This window comes from Colletotrichum destructivum, chromosome 1, assembly GCF_034447905.1.
Source record: "Colletotrichum destructivum chromosome 1, complete sequence".
Classification (NCBI taxonomy): Eukaryota; Fungi; Ascomycota; class Sordariomycetes; order Glomerellales; family Glomerellaceae; genus Colletotrichum; species Colletotrichum destructivum.
This window is the reverse complement of record NC_085896.1, coordinates 5,971,952-5,986,981: the sequence shown is the minus strand read 5'-3', so window position 1 is coordinate 5,986,981 and position 15,030 is coordinate 5,971,952. Positions and strand designations below refer to the sequence as shown.

Below are 15,030 nucleotides of genomic sequence, written 5' to 3'. Positions count from 1 at the left end.
TGGTGAGATGCACATTGTGCTTGAAACAGAGACGACTCTTTTCCAAATGCGGAGGGCAAACTGGTCACACTTGAACGGGGACATTGATCGGCCATCCCGAGATTTGGGATCAGAAACAAGTGCCATCTGTGATTAGGCCTGCATGCGTGTAAAGTGGATCGTTCGATTGTCATCAATGTTGAGGTTTGAGTGCCGTGATCCCTCGGCTCGACTTTTCGATACCGAGGCTCTGTGAGGCGACTCCGGTCAACTCTGTGAGTATTCCGTCAGCAGCGGACGTCGTGGTCTTCGTCTGGTGTTAGTCGAGATCGAGGTGATGTTGTATCAAGTCCGTCGAGTGGACCTGATGCCTGATGCACGTTGGAGGGGATGGGATGGGACCAGCATCGTGGTTGTGCTCTGGCAGCTTTAAGCCTCCTCGGCGAGCGCCAATGCCACGAGGGACATAAGCGGCGATCCAGGGATGCGGGTGGAATGTGGACGTTTGAAACTGACGACACGGCGTGGCCTGGCTGGTGAACACGTGGAGGACGGGCGGTTGGGGTCGCATTTGGATTTGGAGATGGAGTTGGAGGCTTTTGGAGCGAACAGCGCATCGTGACGTTGATTTTGGCAGTGCATGGTTGCCAGTTGGCAAGAGCGCTTTTAACACTGTCAGTTATTCGTGATCCGTCCATCACTTGATTATGTAATGACAGATAGTGAGGTCCACTTCCCGGAGGTCCCTCCGTGCGAATTGCTTCGTCAAGTCTGCTTCGTCAGGAATTTTTCCTGAGTTACATTGAGCTCAGTCACCCAATTGACTTCGAACAAGGAAGGACCTTCTTTGTCTTTCCCAAGTTATTGTTTCTTACACGAAAAACAAAAAGGTCTTTTTTTGGTACTGCGGGACTCAGAGATCGTGGGTGACCTGCAGTTGCCGCTAGTCGTACAAGAGTAGTAATTGACAGCGGCCCATGAGAGGGAAACGAAACATCTTCAACATTTTGATCATGACGTTGATAGATATGCAGAAATCAGCATGGGAATGAATGTAAGAAAGTGCTTGTTGTACATGGTGGATAGGACAGAGTACAATCAAGGCGGGCCAGACATTCAACACCATGCCAACCCGCAAACAGTCGTCATGGTTTAGCGAAACAAAAGCGAGAAATCAACGTTAATTCTAGCTATTACGGTAGTTCTTCTAGACTCAACGAACTCACGGCGTACGAGCTTGCGGGAGGCACCGATTAGATCTTCCGAATCATCACAACACGGCTGTCGTAATCGCCCTCCAGAGCATACTGCACTCCCGTGTTCATCAACGTCGCCCCGGAATACGTGCCGTTGTTGTCCAGCGAGTAGGACGCAGCCGGGTCCAGTCCTTGCAGGCGGAGCCGCGGCAGCGCGTGGTTGTATAGCGCGCGCACCTGGAAGTAGAAGAGCACAGCCTGCGACCCGTCCTCCGAGATGATCAGGGCGGCCGGCCAGTTCGACTCCTCGGGCAGGCTGAGGCGCCACAGGTCGCCCCCGATCACGATGGGGTTGACCAGCTCGCCGAGCGCCATCAGTTCGGGGATCTGCACCTTGTCCTCCTCCAGGATCTCGGCCGGGTTCAGCTCGAGGCCGAAGGATCCGCCCATCATGGCGACGTGGGCGCGGAACTTGATGGGGATGGTGCGCCCCGTGATGTGGTTGGGGACCGTCGAGACGTGCGCTCCCATGGCGGCGGGAGGGTAAGCCAGAGATGTGCCGAACTGGATGAAGATGCGGTCGAGGGCATCCGTGTTGTCCGAGGTCCAGATCTGGGGGAAGTAGTGGAGAACACCGGGGTCGAACCGGCCGCCGCCGGACGCGCAGCCCTCCCAAAGCACATCCGGGAAGCGAGACGTGAGGACCTCGAACACGTGGTAGATGCCGAGCATGTACGAGTGGCTGATGCCGGGAACGGGCGTCTCATGGAAGCCTCTGTTGTTGTCCCACTTGACGTACGAGATGGGGGCGCTGGTAAGGATCTTGGAGACGGACTCGATGATGAACTCTTGGACTTCCGGGAGCGCCACGTTGAGCACGAGCTGGTCGCGCCGAGTCGTTCGCGGGTAGTTGCCGGCGTGGAGGACCCAGTCAGGGTGCTCGTTGTAGAGCGTCGAGTTGGGGTTCACCATCTCGGGCTCGAACCAAAGGCCGAAGAGGAGCTTGTCGGAAGAGTTGGCGACCTGGAGATCGACGACCTTGTTGACGAGAGCGGGCAGGCCGTCGGGAAAGCGGTCTGGGTTCACCTCCCAGTCGCCGAGGCCCGCGTTGTCCTTCACCCGCGGGTACTCCTTGCCGAACCAACCGTCGTCCAGCACGAAGAGCTTGACACCGAGCTGAGCCGTCTCCTGCGCCAGGTTGTAGACGGTGCTCTCGTTGTAGTCGAAGTAGAGCCCCTCCCAGCTGTTGAGCAATGACGGACGAACTTGGTCGACGAACTGGCCCCTCATGAGGTGGTTACGGTACAGGCGGTGGAACTTGCGGGACAGGCCTCCGATTCCGGTCTGCGAGTACACCGAGACGACTTCGGGGGTCGTGAGAGTCTGCCCCGGCCCAAGCGGCCAGGAAAGCTGGTACGGGTTGAAGCCGAGCATGGCGCGAGTGAAGCCTTGGGATCCCTTCTCGACCTCGACGGAAAAGGAGCCTGTGTAGACGAGAGAAAATCCCCAGGCCTCTCCCTGAGACTCGGTGGTCTCCGGGGAGACAAGGGCCAGGAAGGGGTTGTGGAGATGGGACGAGTATCCAGTCGTGCTTCCGAAGCTGCGTTACGTGATTCAAGTCAGTACAAACGCTCCCTGTGGCCATTCATCGCTGTCCGTTGTGTGCACTTACCCCTGTGTGCCGTAGTCGATCTTGCGCCGGACTCGCATAGCCTCCCGCGCCCAATCACCCCTGAGCTCGATCATTTCCAAGTCTTCAAAGGGCAGATCCACGCTGAGACTAGCCGCCTTGTCGATGGTGATGTTGCCCTGGCCCTCATTGGTAATGTTGACGCTGCGCACGATGGCATCGTACTTGGGGAAGACGGAGTACGAAAGGTCAACGGCAATGGAGCTGTAGTTGTCGTAAAGGGAGACAACCAGTGTAGAGACCTCCTCCTCGGTTCCAAATGTCGCAGGGAGACCCGGGAGGCCGGGCTTCCCCTTGCTGACTTTGTGGGATCGGTATTGGAGGTCGCTGACGGTGTATCCCTCCGTCTGGCGGATTTGCAGCGCGGGAACCCGGAAGTCGCCGCGACCAATGTCGGGATACTCCCGTCTCACACGGCCGATCATGTCAACCCAGCCGTTGACGGCCGGAGGCAGCATTTCCAGGCTCTCAGTGGCCGAGCCTCCAAAATGGTCGGAGTAGAGGTCGCCCGTCAGCTCATCTACATGAAAGCGGTAGGAAGAGTGGTCGCCGTTGAGGGCAAAGGACGTGCCATCCACGACGATGCCTGCAAGGTGTCAGTCAGTGTCTGCCGTACTCGGGGTCGGCATGGTACTATCTTACCATTTGCAGATGACGCATCTTGGCCCGAGACTCGACCAGTGAGGACCGAAGCGGACGCCGCAACGGCCAAAGTCTTTAGCCAGTTGTTTCCAGTCATTTTTTGTAGCTTGAGGTTGAGCCGGCAGCTACAAATGGGACCGAGAGAAGCTTGTCAGAGGATGAGGATGCTCTGAGAAAGGGTCTGAGCCAGCCATCACACCATGGACCACCGGTCGAAGAGCCGGTATTTATATCAACAACGGCCATCTTTACATGCGGCTCTCCCGGCTTCGCCGAGCAGCTCACGAAGCACAGTCCCGACCAGAAGTCTACGAAAGGTTCGTCAAAATTATCGGCAGTTCCCCATCGAAGATCAGCAAGCGCAAGATCCACCTCCAGGCTAGTTCTCCGCCAGTATTCCAGTTTCCCGCCAATTTCCCGCCGCATCCTCGCTGCTTCTCCCCGACTTCTCCGCAGTTTAAATGGAGTGCGGAGGAGGCGGGATGCAGCGGTCTGCCGGGTAATACTTCATCAAGCTTCCTTTTAGCACCGCACATGATCCTGTTCATCCCAATGTAACCTGGATTTTTTCTTCAGATGAGGGGTAGTCTGGCCTTGGCACATGGCTGGGTGGGAATAGAATGGAACATTCTCCGGGAACGACCAAGGTCTATTCCACTGGAGGAGGCGTTCAATAACAGCTTAATCTTGTGTTGTTGTTGTTGTTGTCGGACCACAAATAGCAGCAACCTTGAGGTGTTTGTTTGTTGGCCCCATGTTCCAACAGAAGCTCAAGGTACTTTAGGGCCCCCACAGAATGACTTCAATGAGGGGAATGCACCTATAAACACTACTAGGCTCGGCAGCGCATTCGAACCCGCCATCCATGAATGGTCAACCATCTCGTGATGACGTTATACTCGCAGGTCGTTGCTGCAAGAGCCCGAGTCTTGCGGCATATCATGCCATGAGAACCCAGAAATGTATCTGCATTGACCAAGAGGCAATGATATATGATTCGGCACACAAATGATCGAGTCTCAAATCCCACGAATAAGCCAACTGAAAAGCCGAGAGCTGCAAAGCATCAGCGCACCATTCTGCCCCCAGACCTTGGGATGTGACACATTGAACGGGCTGCAGCGAGTCGTTGGGGAAACTGAACACTGGGTTTGGACGACAAGAGTCCGTCCATGCTCATGGGGCCACACTGTCTGGACCAATATCGATCCGTAGCTTGTGCGTTTGGCACCATGCTACCTCTATGGAGTGCGAAACGTCCAATGATGGACTCATAACCATGGTCCGGTCTTGACTTGACATGAGGCAGCCAATGTTCACAGGGCAGAATGTTATATCTTGCTCTTTATACTGTTGCTGACAAGGACGACTAGCTGGGGAAGGGGGAGAAAACGAGGTATTTGAGCGGGTATGTGGTTGTGATGAATGTTTCCAAGCCAAGAAAGTCTCAGCCTTTTTTTACCGAGAGCGAATCGACGCCATTGCTGCCAAGGGCGGGACGAACCAATGCCACTCATGGGCTGGAAACTTTGAACCAATCGGCAACTTGGGGAAAACGACTGTTTTGGAGGGGAAGTGGATATGAGAGCGGGAATTTTGGGCCTTGGCTCAATGGTCGGCTGCAGGGTGAAGAGCTTTGAATCATGAGAATGGAAACCTTGACAATTTGGATGTGGGAAAGAACCTGTAGTGACAGCAGCAGTACGACACTGAGAAAAACAATTAAACAAATGGACATCTCGCGTTTATGGGCTGGCTAGTTCAGTCGGTCGGAGACACATATATATGTCTAATGTACCCGTACCCGTATATTACAGACTCCGTGCAACCAAACCAAAGCCAACAATCGACAATACTCACCAACCACCGGCTTTATTAGACGAATTGATCGGAAAAGATGTCTCCCGAGTGTGAGCCTTAAAGAAAAGGGTTGGTTGACATCTTGGCTTTGGTCTCGATGACTAGATCTCGCTGCGAGACTCACCCCGTTGTGGAGAAGAGCAATGTCTATTTGTTCTGAGAACGAGAACTCGATCCCGTCCTGGCTGCCAGATGGCATTGCCTGTGTGTCACTGTCAGCCAGATGGTGACGAATGAAACTCGCTTACATAACGAAACCACACTAGCCAGCAAGGACGGTGCGATTACATAAGAAGACTAGCGATTGCACTGTCACCTTGAACCCCGCCGTTGAGTCTCCCGAGACGCGGTTTGACTCGCCTCGGACAAGCAGCTTCCTGATCCGCCTGGCTTCGCACCTCTGATTCGCCGTCGCAGCTATCGTTGTCCCGCTGCACATCTGCGCGCCCGTACCCGGCTTACCTATCTTGGTTACGGTTACAGTGCTTTGAGTGCGTGTGGCCGTGTGCCCCTCCTTCCTCTGAAATCCGAACCCCTCCAGAAACCCCGACGAGTCTTGATGTTGGCCAGAACAACTCCTTTGGCTAGCAGCACCGCTCTCTGCTCCAAGTCCATAATATCGCGCCCTGCAGCATCGAGCTTCATCGGCCGACTCCGCATTCAACGGCTCTCCACCGCGACATCTAGGCCCCTTGGCAGAACGCCACGAGCTCTGCCGTCGCAACACGTCGAAACCCCGTTCGGGACGATACCAGCGAGACACCACTCCTCCACCTCCACCACTGCTACCAACGACGTAACCATGTCTCAAGACTTCGAAACGGTGCTCAAGGGCAAGTACCCGGCCAAGCAGCATGCTCTCCGTGTCGCCGACTACGTTAAATCCAAGGTCCCCGGTGCTGCCGGCGTTCTCTATGTCGAGGGTCGCATGACCAAGCTGATCGAGGACAACGACGAGCCCGAGCCTTTCAGGTACTTTGATCTCGACCCCAACAATTGTGTGGTTTGCCGTCATATGGTAACTAACAACTTTTGCAAAGACAGCGCCGCTACTTCTACTACCTTACTGGATGCCCTCTCGCCGACTGCCACTACATCTTCGACCTTGCGACGAACAAGTCGACCCTCTTCATCCCCCCTATCGACCCCGATAGCGTCATCTGGTCTGGCCTGCCCGTCAGCGCCGCCGAGGCAAAGGAGCTGTACGACGTCGACGATGTCAAGTACACCACCGACGTCAATGCCGAGCTTGTGCACCTGGGGAAGGGTTCTAAGAAGACCGTCTTCGCCATTCAAGACCAGGTCCTCGACAGCATCACGTTTCTCGAGTTCGAGGACAAGAACTTCAGCATCCTGAAGGACGCCATCGAACGGTGCCGCGTGGTCAAGGACGACTACGAGGTTGCCCTTACCAGGAAGGCGAACGCTGTCTCGACAATTGGCCACCACGCCGTTGTTGAGCACGTCAAGAAGGCCAAGAACGAGAGGGAGCTCGAGGCCCTCTTCCTGCATCGCAGCGTCGCGAACGGTGCCAAGAACCAGGCCTACCATGGAATCTTTGCTGGGGGTCGCGCTGCTGCCACTCTGCACTACGTAGCCAACGACGCTCCCCTCGAAGGCAAGCTCAACCTTCTCTTGGATGCCGGCACGGAATGGAACTGCTATGCTTCCGACATTGTAAGTGCGATTCTTGATCGCGTTGCCAAGGCAATGGGAAATCGGCCCCTGTTAACCAGGAACAGACCCGGACATTCCCCATTTCCGGCAAGTTCAGCAAGGAGTCTCGCCAGATCTACGACATTGTGTTGAAGATGCAGCTCGAGACCACCGCCGCCTTGAAGGAGGGCGTCATCTGGGATGAAATCCACTTGCTGGCCCACAAGATCGCCATCGACGGCCTCCACTCGATTGGCATCCTAAAGGGCGACAAGGACGAGATCCTCAAGAACAGAACGAGCGTCGCCTTCTTCCCCCACGGCTTGGGCCACTACCTCGGCATGGACACCCACGACGTGGGCGGCAACGCCAACTACGCCGACACCGACCCAATGTTCCGCTACCTGCGCGTCAGGGGTGCGCTGCCCGCTGGCAGTATCGTCACTGTCGAGCCGGGTATCTACTTCTGCAGCTTCATCATTGAGCCGTACCTCAAGGACCCCGCGCACTCCAAGTTCATCGACGCCGCTGTCCTTGAGAAGTACTGGGACGTTGGTGGTGTGAGGTATGTTGTGTCCCAATCTGCAGCGTTCAATGTCCGAGCGATGTACTGACCAAAGCAGGATTGAGGACAACATCTTGATTACGAAGGACGGTAGCGAAAACCTGACACCCACCATCAAGGACCCTGATGAGTTGGAGAAGATTATCCAGGCAAGCTAAAGGGCGTTCGTCGTTGAGAAAAGAGGGGGAAGCAAGATTCGGGGCGGTAGTTCCGCGAATAGCAAAGGCGACTGGAACGTCTGTGTCCAATAATGTTGATGGCTAGGCTGAAATGATGCGCACACCCGTCGGCATGTTCCCTCTTCTCATGACCTCTCGGCCAGGGCCATGAGGTTGAAACCGATATTGTCTCCCCCTCGCGCGATGAATTGACGAACAAGGTCCAGAGACTTGGCTCCTAGATCCACCCTTTCTTCCTCGTCCAGGATGCCTCTGTCAACGGGTCCCTTCCTGTCACCGTCGAGCTCGTAGAGATGGCCCGTGTCGGGTGATTTGACGAAGCAAATGTAGTGAAAGTTGACGTCGTCCTCGGCGCTCGCGGGCGCCGCCGTGTCGCCCTTTGTGGCGATGGATGCATAAGCATCCTCAAGTTCCTGGGAGCCCTCCAGGACCAAGGCCGCTTGTGCGGGGTCCATGGGCGCCGTGATGGACAGCAAATTATCCAGCAAGGAGCCGGGTCCTGGGCAGCCGCGTTAGAATAGCGTCTAGGACCTCTCTCGACGAGATCGCTAAAAGTGAAATTAACTCACGGAGAAAGTCCTTAGCCCGGCCGTTGGCCAGGGCGTGCAGGATGGCGTACAGGCCGCATGCGTTGTTGATTGTTTGCTTGAACCAAACGGCGTCCTCGTCCTCCTCGTCGTGTTGGCCGGCCATCCAGTCCTTGGCGCCGGCCTCCTCGGCGGTCAATCGGGCCTCGTAGGCCGGGGTCGTGGGGAAGACGAGGACGAGGGCGAGAATCCTTGGGGGCAGGGCGGCCGGGTCGTCGAGGGTGTAGACGTCCTCGAAGTGGAGGGAGGGCGGAACGCCGAGGAGGGCGATGAGCTCGTTGAAGACGTCCGGGTTGGACTCGAGGGGGATGAAGGCCTTGTTGTAGGTCTGGGGCATCGTGAGGACAGTTGTGGGGTTGGAGTAGGCGCGGGCTGTGGTGAAAATAAGTGCGATGAGTGCGATGAGCAGGTGGATGAGCATGGGATGCGAATGATGAGCTGATTTTCTTGGCCACCAAGACTGATTGAGAGAGGCCGAGAAACAGATAGTAATATACATTCCGCTGTGGTGACCTCGATGACGGCGGAGGCCGCTGAAGGGAGGTACAGGTGACAAAGCCTGCGGTGGCTGCTTACTGAGCGCTGTCATTGCTGACTCCCATCACCAAAAAACCCCTAACGTCACTGTCCACAAAGTAAGATCGTCATTTTTTCCCCTACCTCCCTCACATGCATGACATCGAAACAAGGGCGAAAGAGGGCGAAAGAGGCATTATCAAAGCCAGCATGCATGGGAATCGTCTTTTGCACACCTATGAGTTGATAAATCGTGCATGGGGCAAGACAATATTGGCATCTCACAATTCAGTATTTGCATGGCGAAATCACCCTCGGCCCCAAAAGATGCCTTCAAGAATACAGACATCGTGACCCGATAATGCAAAACTAAAGAGATATCAAGGAGTTAATGACGTACCTAAGTGCTCAACAATGGCGGTCGCTGTCGAGGAGACTTGACAGTCAACGAATAGCTGTAGCGAAGTCACGTTGCTCAGCATCGTCCCGTTCGACCACTAACAGCCGAGACCTCCACGACTGGCCCCGAGAGATTTTTATTTTTTATTTTTTTTACAAAATTTGAAGCAAATGCACATGATCAGAGAGGTCGAAACCGATCATGACGCTCATCAACCTCTCTAGTCTCGGGGGTTCGGGAGCATGGCCGAACCCTACACTTCACTCCACTCCTCCACCGACCCGGACAGCCAAGCTTTCTCAGTCCCGTGTAGCAATCCCAGTGGGAAAATAACACCGGCCCTCTTCTGATAGACCCCAATGACAGATGGCAGCCATCTTATTCTCTGAAAACATTCTCGTAAGAAAAAAAAAACCACTGCAAGAAGAAGAGATTGAATTCAAAGCTCTGCGGCAGAAACAGAAGCTGTAGAGCCCCAAAGCTCTCTCTCCGGAACCGTGGCCGGCGGCGGCCGGCGGCTCGGAACGGCGTCCCCGCATGGTCTTCTTCCTTCCCCCCTGCTACTCCAAATGCATCGATAAGATAACACCTGAAAGATGGAGGGGTCGTGAGGGGTTCCTAGTGGCCGACACCCCGTGAGACGAATTCGCCAACCACCCCGTCCCATGCTATGAGCGAGTTTTCTCACACGCTATCGACTGGCCTTGACTAGTTCCGATGAGCTGTACACAACAGCAGTCAAGATGCTTCGACAGACTCATGTGGGGGAGAGGGGGCGGGGAGCCTTTGGCCGTGAAGGGGACGTGAGGGGCCGGAGGGCCGCCGTCGAATATCTTGTCTCTCCCACCGGCTGAGCGTCTTGAATTCAACAACAGCCTCTTTTCTCCTCCATTTCTTTCACCAATTCTTCATCCATTTTTCATCACCTATTTTCCAACTGTCGTATAGACTCTCAGCTGATAGAACTGTCACACCACGATCCAATCTCGCCTCGCCACAACCCCAACCATGGCGCGCTTCCGCGTCCCATTCTCCTCGCTGCCCGTCCCGGAACCCCTGCGTGCCCTCCCGGCGCCGACGGTCCGCATCATCACCCTCCTCCTCGCCGTCAACGTCCTCATTTGGGCCGTCGCCGGCGTCATTCTGCACTTCCACCCGGCCCTCGCGCCCCCCGCCGCCCTCTCCTTCGTCCTCGGCCTGCGCCACGCCCTCGACGCCGACCACATCTCGGCCATCGACCTCACGACCCGCCGCCTCATCGCCTCGGGCCAGCGCCCCGTCACCGTCGGCACCTTCTTCTCCCTCGGCCACAGCACCGTCGTCATCGTCACCTGCGTCGTCGTCGCCGCCACCAGCGGCGCCCTGAGGGACCGCTTCGACGGCTTCGCCCGCGTCGGCAACATCGTTGGCACCGCCGTTAGCGCCGCCTTCCTGCTGCTGCTGTGCGCCGGCAACGGCTGGGTGCTGTACAAGCTCGTCAGGAGGCTGCGAGTCGTCCTGGACGAGGAGAGGGGGGGCAGGAAGAGGGGGGCCGCGGTGCAGGGCCACGAGGGGCCGGCTGGGGAGGAGCAGGACGAGGGCAACGCGGCGATGGATCTGAAGCTCGAGGGCGAGGGGTTCCTGGCGTCTGTCTTCAGGAAGGTGTTTCGCGTCGTCGACCGGCCGTGGAAGATGTTTCCTCTCGGGATCCTCTTCGGGCTGGGGTTCGACACGAGTTCCGAAATTGCCATCCTCGGCCTGTCGAGCGTGCACGGCGCCCAGGGGACGAGCATCTGGCTCATCCTCATCTTTCCCATTCTTTTCACCGGTAAGCCTGACGACCCGACTTATTGCTCCCGTCCATTGGCTTGCATGCAATGCGGAAAACCAAACTAACGCGCCGTAGCCGGCATGTGCCTCCTCGACACCACCGACGGCGCCCTCATGATGGCCCTCTACACCTCCAAGGCCTTCTCGCGCGACCGCGTCGCCATCCTCTACTACTCCATCGTTCTCACGGGCATCACCGTCTTCGTCTCGGCTTTCATCGGCGTCATCCAGGTCCTGTCCCTCGTCGCCAACGTCGCCGAGCCCGAGGGCCGCTTCTGGGACGGCGTCGACGCCATCGGCGACCACTTCGACGTCATCGGCGGCAGCATCTGCGGGCTTTTCGTCGTCGTCGGGCTCGGGTCCGTGCTGGTATACCGCCCGTGGCGGAGGAGGGTCGAGAAGCGCAGCGAGGAGAGGGCGGTGCTCGTACCCGAAGAGGAGAGGGGCTTGGGTACGGGTGCGGGTGCGGGCGCCGGGTCGAGTTACGGTACTGTCGCGGCTGGGGGGCCAATTTTGAAAAAGGGGCCTGTTGCCAGCGAGGCGACTGTGCAGGAGTAGACATCACGTAGCGTTGAGACATCATAGAAGAGCAAGAGAATACACCAGGGAAGGATAAATGCGCAAATGCGCATGGTTCGTTGGGAAAGCTGACGAAAAGGGGGAGACTTTGCTGTGCAACTCATGTTTGATTTGATAGAACACTGGACCACGATGGCGACGAGAGCCGTCGCGTCTAGACCTTCTTAGTCCAAGGCATATATATACAAGCATAACCACAAGCAGGCCGTCTGCTTCGTGACGCAATTCACGCGGAAAGCTCTATGGCTGTCATATCTCCAAACTGCAGCGTGTGGCCATGCCCCTGCTCCCGCAAAGCAGCCTCCTTTTTGGCTTCGTTGTAGATTTCCAGAAGCGTCTTCCTCTTCTTCGTCCTCGCCGGCAATTCATGCTGAAACTGAGCGAACGAGTCGTCATCCCCAAGCGTCGCTGGAGTCAAGACACCCTCGCTGCCCTCATCCTCATCGTCTCCTCGGGGCCAGCTGTCGCCGTACTTTCTTCTCAGCATCAGAATCAGCCCGCTCAGCGGGCCAGGAACCGTTCGAGAGGCCACGGCCGCGTCGCCCAGTATCCCAAGCGACCAGCCCTTTTTCTGGTAGAGCACTCCTTGCCACGGCTCTGGATCCGGCACAGAAGGGTCGAGGCTTTCTAGCAGTGACGGTTGTTCCGGCTGGCTCTCTTCCTCTGCCGGGACGGCCAGCACCGCGTTCCGAAAAGCTGTCGGCGACGGGTCGTCTCGTTGTCTCCAGTTGTCGTGGAGGTGTCGAGGCGGCGGAGGGGCCGTTGCCAGGCCAAGCGCTGCGGGCCTCCAGGCGGCGGTATGTTGAGAAGAGCCTGTTCTGCTTCTGTAGAGGGCATCTACGACGGGGCCCCGCAAGAACTTCTCTCGGGCGCCGTCTCCCGACTCGTTCGAGTTCGTGAAGGGGCTGACCCCGTTCGAATCCGTAGCGGTGGTGATTGTGGCTTCACTGGCGCTGTTCCCGTATGCCTCATTCACGTCAGGAGTACGAAAAGAGGGTTCGTTGTGATGCATCATGTTGGAAGATGAGCTGCTAGCACATCCTCCCTTACAATGTGCGCCTGTGCAAGAATTGGCGTATTGTACATGGCTGTTGACACCGACCGGGTGAGTGTCGTCGAGGTGCGTCCCATCCGTGCTGCTGCCTTTGGTGGCTTGAGAGGTGCTGTTGGAAACGTCGCCATGATTTCTTATGCCGTGTTCGTCGTTGGGGATGGTGCTATTTGGATCCGTGCTATGGAAATCGGTGGAGTTGGTCCGAAGAATGCCATGAACGAAGTGTGCGGCACCGGCATATCCCATCGATTGTGCCCGTACCCTCTCAACACGGGCCATGCACATCTCCTTCATCCGGTTGGATAGTTGGATCCGTAGGTTAGTCATTTTGGACGATGTGAAGCATGAAATCCTGGAAAGTGTTGATGCTTTTCTTCAGGTTCGTGTTCTCCTGCCATCACTACACTGACCTTGACATACAGACTTAGGCACCCATCTCCGATGCCTAGGTCGCGGAACCTGGTTCGGGTGGGTGTAATGGAGTTGCCGGCAAAGAGTTCAACCTCAATGGCGTACCAGACTCGGGTGAACTATATCGTCAGACAACCATTCCATCATTCTTGTATTATGAGGGTTGTTCCCAGAGTCAGACAAATCCGCTTCTTGCCAGACACCGAACCGTCAACAGGCACGACTCAAACCTTACTAAGACGACGTTCCATGGTACGATGAATGATGTTGTTCGCAAAGACAAGACCCGAATCAGACTGGTGTCGGAGCTTGATGGAAGCATCACCCGCCAATCCTGATAACATCGAGATGCGCCAGAAGCCCCTTGGACTCAGACGGCCAGAGTCGACGGACGAAGGGGACACCAGTCCCGCACTGGAACGAGCGCCACCACCGGCATAGATACTGCTTCAAGATCTCAGACGAGTGCACCTGGGTCTTGGATTGTGAAAAAGACAACAACATCATGGCGGATATAATGCTAATGATACAATGATATGTCAGATTGCATTTCAACAACTCATGTGTGTGCGAATGGTTGTAAGGCAGGGAATCAGTATGCACACCTCTCTGCACAGGCACCGATTCGAGATTCACTTCTGTCTATGAATGGAAAGCCGAAGAGTTGTTCTGAGCAAAACGGAATGTCTTGCAGCCGTTAACCAACTTGGAGATCCCAAAGTATGCATGGAATTCGGGGATGGCAATTTCCACATGTTGGATCCGACCGCTTGGTCCTGTGTGCTCAGACCACTGCACCTCCACCGGTGCGAAGTGGGGGGGAAGGGGACAGGAAGGGTCGTCGAAAGGACGCAATGGGCGCGGGCAACTCGCAAGATGGAGTGGAAGGGAGAGCAACGGACGTAAGTCCGAAGCAGATTGCTGCAGACCATTCTCGTTCTCGACGGGACGGGAGAGCCGAGAAGAGACGAGGGCATTGCGGAATCGGAGCAAGCGGTGAGGTCGGTGAGGCGACGGACAGATGCCGACAGGACAGGGGACCTCGGTCCAGTCTCTGGCTTAAACTGGTAGAGCATGGCAAGCCCGTCCGAGTAAAACCCGTGCCTCTGCACGCAAGACTTGGGGATGAAGCACGCGAGAGACGTTGGCAATGCGAAATGCTGGAGGTCGGATGAGCAGTTCCGTCAGTCGGGGATTCGGGCTGGGCCTTGTCGCCACTGGCGTGTTTCTGGTGGTTTGGACGATCAGGGTCCATCCACACCGACCGACATGGACTAGCGAATGGCTCTGGCTGGTCGACTAAGATGCTGGCACATCCCCCTTTTCCGTTTTCCGTTGCTGCCGTTCTCCTGCCGGTGTTGGCGTTTGAGCAGGCAAGGGCACACTCCCGAGGAACTGGCTGGGTCTGCAAAGATGGAGAAAGGTTCGATGGCCCGAGCCTGTCCACGTTGCCAGACCATGCAAGCACTGCATATTCGTGTGCCCTGCGTGCTTGCATACATGATCCCCCTATCTTGACGGGCGCATTCGCATACGCTCTCGTGTCGGGCCTGCCAGACGAGGCGAACACGTACTTTCTAAGGCTGAGAATCGTTGGCGAAGCTTGCAAGTATGCAGGCGGCTGCACAGTGAGAGACGATTCGGCCGTCCAGACAAACGCAGTGCAGTGCCACAGTGCACGGTAGGGACCATGATTGCTGACGCTGGATGGAGACTGACTTATCAGGAGTCTGGACAAACCAAAGCCAGCGGTCCAGTCCCTTGCCACCCACCCATCCACCCACCTCCTGCATCGGGCATCGTGCCCAGACGCCCATGCTGTCTATCTGTCTTGTCTGTTTTTGTGGACTCGTACAGGAGGCGGGAGGCTAGAAGCAAGGGATAGGATACGGCGAGTAATCTGCGTC

General features: G+C 56.4%; 5 protein-coding genes across 5 annotated transcripts; 2 read left to right on the top strand and 3 right to left on the bottom strand.

The window, feature by feature from the left end:
* Positions 1–1,163: 1,163 nt before the first annotated feature.
* On the bottom strand, positions 1,164–3,903 carry CDEST_01826 (Putative glycoside hydrolase family 36, glycosyl hydrolase, all-beta, aldolase-type TIM barrel). The gene is made up of 3 exons (XM_062917985.1): positions 3,508–3,903; positions 2,848–3,451; positions 1,164–2,775 (listed from the first exon to the last, which is right to left on the bottom strand). The coding sequence occupies exons 1-3, from the start codon at positions 3,602–3,604 to the stop codon at positions 1,233–1,235; spliced, it is 2,244 nt and encodes a 747-aa protein (XP_062774036.1). The 5' UTR covers positions 3,605–3,903; the 3' UTR covers positions 1,164–1,232.
* Positions 3,904–5,707: 1,804 nt separating this feature from the next.
* CDEST_01824 (Putative peptidase M24, aminopeptidase P, creatinase/Aminopeptidase P/Spt16) lies at positions 5,708–8,915 on the top strand. Its single transcript, XM_062917983.1, has 4 exons — positions 5,708–6,339; positions 6,408–7,044; positions 7,110–7,588; positions 7,647–8,915. Exons 1-4 carry the CDS (start codon positions 5,927–5,929, stop codon positions 7,744–7,746), a joined length of 1,629 nt encoding a protein of 542 aa, XP_062774034.1. The 5' UTR covers positions 5,708–5,926; the 3' UTR covers positions 7,747–8,915.
* On the bottom strand, positions 7,893–8,775 carry CDEST_01825 (Putative peptidase C12, ubiquitin carboxyl-terminal hydrolase; the record flags this gene model as incomplete). The annotated part of the gene is made up of 2 exons (XM_062917984.1): positions 7,893–8,266; positions 8,337–8,775. 2 exons carry the CDS (start codon positions 8,773–8,775, stop codon positions 7,893–7,895), a joined length of 813 nt encoding a protein of 270 aa, XP_062774035.1.
* A 1,155-nt stretch (positions 8,916–10,070) lies between the features above and the next one.
* Positions 10,071–11,881, top strand: CDEST_01823 (Putative nickel/cobalt transporter, high-affinity). The gene is made up of 2 exons (XM_062917982.1): positions 10,071–11,077; positions 11,156–11,881. The coding sequence occupies exons 1-2, from the start codon at positions 10,279–10,281 to the stop codon at positions 11,635–11,637; spliced, it is 1,281 nt and encodes a 426-aa protein (XP_062774033.1). The 5' UTR covers positions 10,071–10,278; the 3' UTR covers positions 11,638–11,881.
* A 1-nt stretch (position 11,882) lies between these two features.
* On the bottom strand, positions 11,883–13,039 carry CDEST_01822 (uncharacterized protein; the record flags this gene model as incomplete). The annotated part of the gene is made up of 1 exon (XM_062917981.1): positions 11,883–13,039. The coding sequence occupies one exon, from the start codon at positions 13,037–13,039 to the stop codon at positions 11,885–11,887; it is 1,155 nt and encodes a 384-aa protein (XP_062774032.1). The 3' UTR covers positions 11,883–11,884.
* Positions 13,040–15,030: the final 1,991 nt, after the last annotated feature.

What these genes read in the sequence shown, in the direction of transcription:
- CDEST_01826 (XM_062917985.1), bottom strand. Translation starts at nt 3,604, where the DNA reads ATGACTGGAAACAACTGGCTAAAGACTTTGGCCGTTGCGGCGTCCGCT. An exon ending in AGATGCGTCATCTGCAAATG is followed by an intron (nt 3,452 to 3,507) that starts GTAAGATAGTAC and finishes GACACCTTGCAG; the next exon opens with GCATCGTCGTGGATGGCACG. An exon ending in ATCGACTACGGCACACAGGG is followed by an intron (nt 2,776 to 2,847) that starts GTAAGTGCACAC and finishes CACGTAACGCAG; the next exon opens with CTTCGGAAGCACGACTGGAT.
- CDEST_01823 (XM_062917982.1), top strand. Translation starts at nt 10,279, where the DNA reads ATGGCGCGCTTCCGCGTCCCATTCTCCTCGCTGCCCGTCCCGGAACCC. An exon ending in CTTTCCCATTCTTTTCACCG is followed by an intron (nt 11,078 to 11,155) that starts GTAAGCCTGACG and finishes AACGCGCCGTAG; the next exon opens with CCGGCATGTGCCTCCTCGAC.
- CDEST_01824 (XM_062917983.1), top strand. Translation starts at nt 5,927, where the DNA reads ATGTTGGCCAGAACAACTCCTTTGGCTAGCAGCACCGCTCTCTGCTCC. An exon ending in GACGAGCCCGAGCCTTTCAG is followed by an intron (nt 6,340 to 6,407) that starts GTACTTTGATCT and finishes ACTTTTGCAAAG; the next exon opens with ACAGCGCCGCTACTTCTACT. An exon ending in ACTGCTATGCTTCCGACATT is followed by an intron (nt 7,045 to 7,109) that starts GTAAGTGCGATT and finishes AACCAGGAACAG; the next exon opens with ACCCGGACATTCCCCATTTC.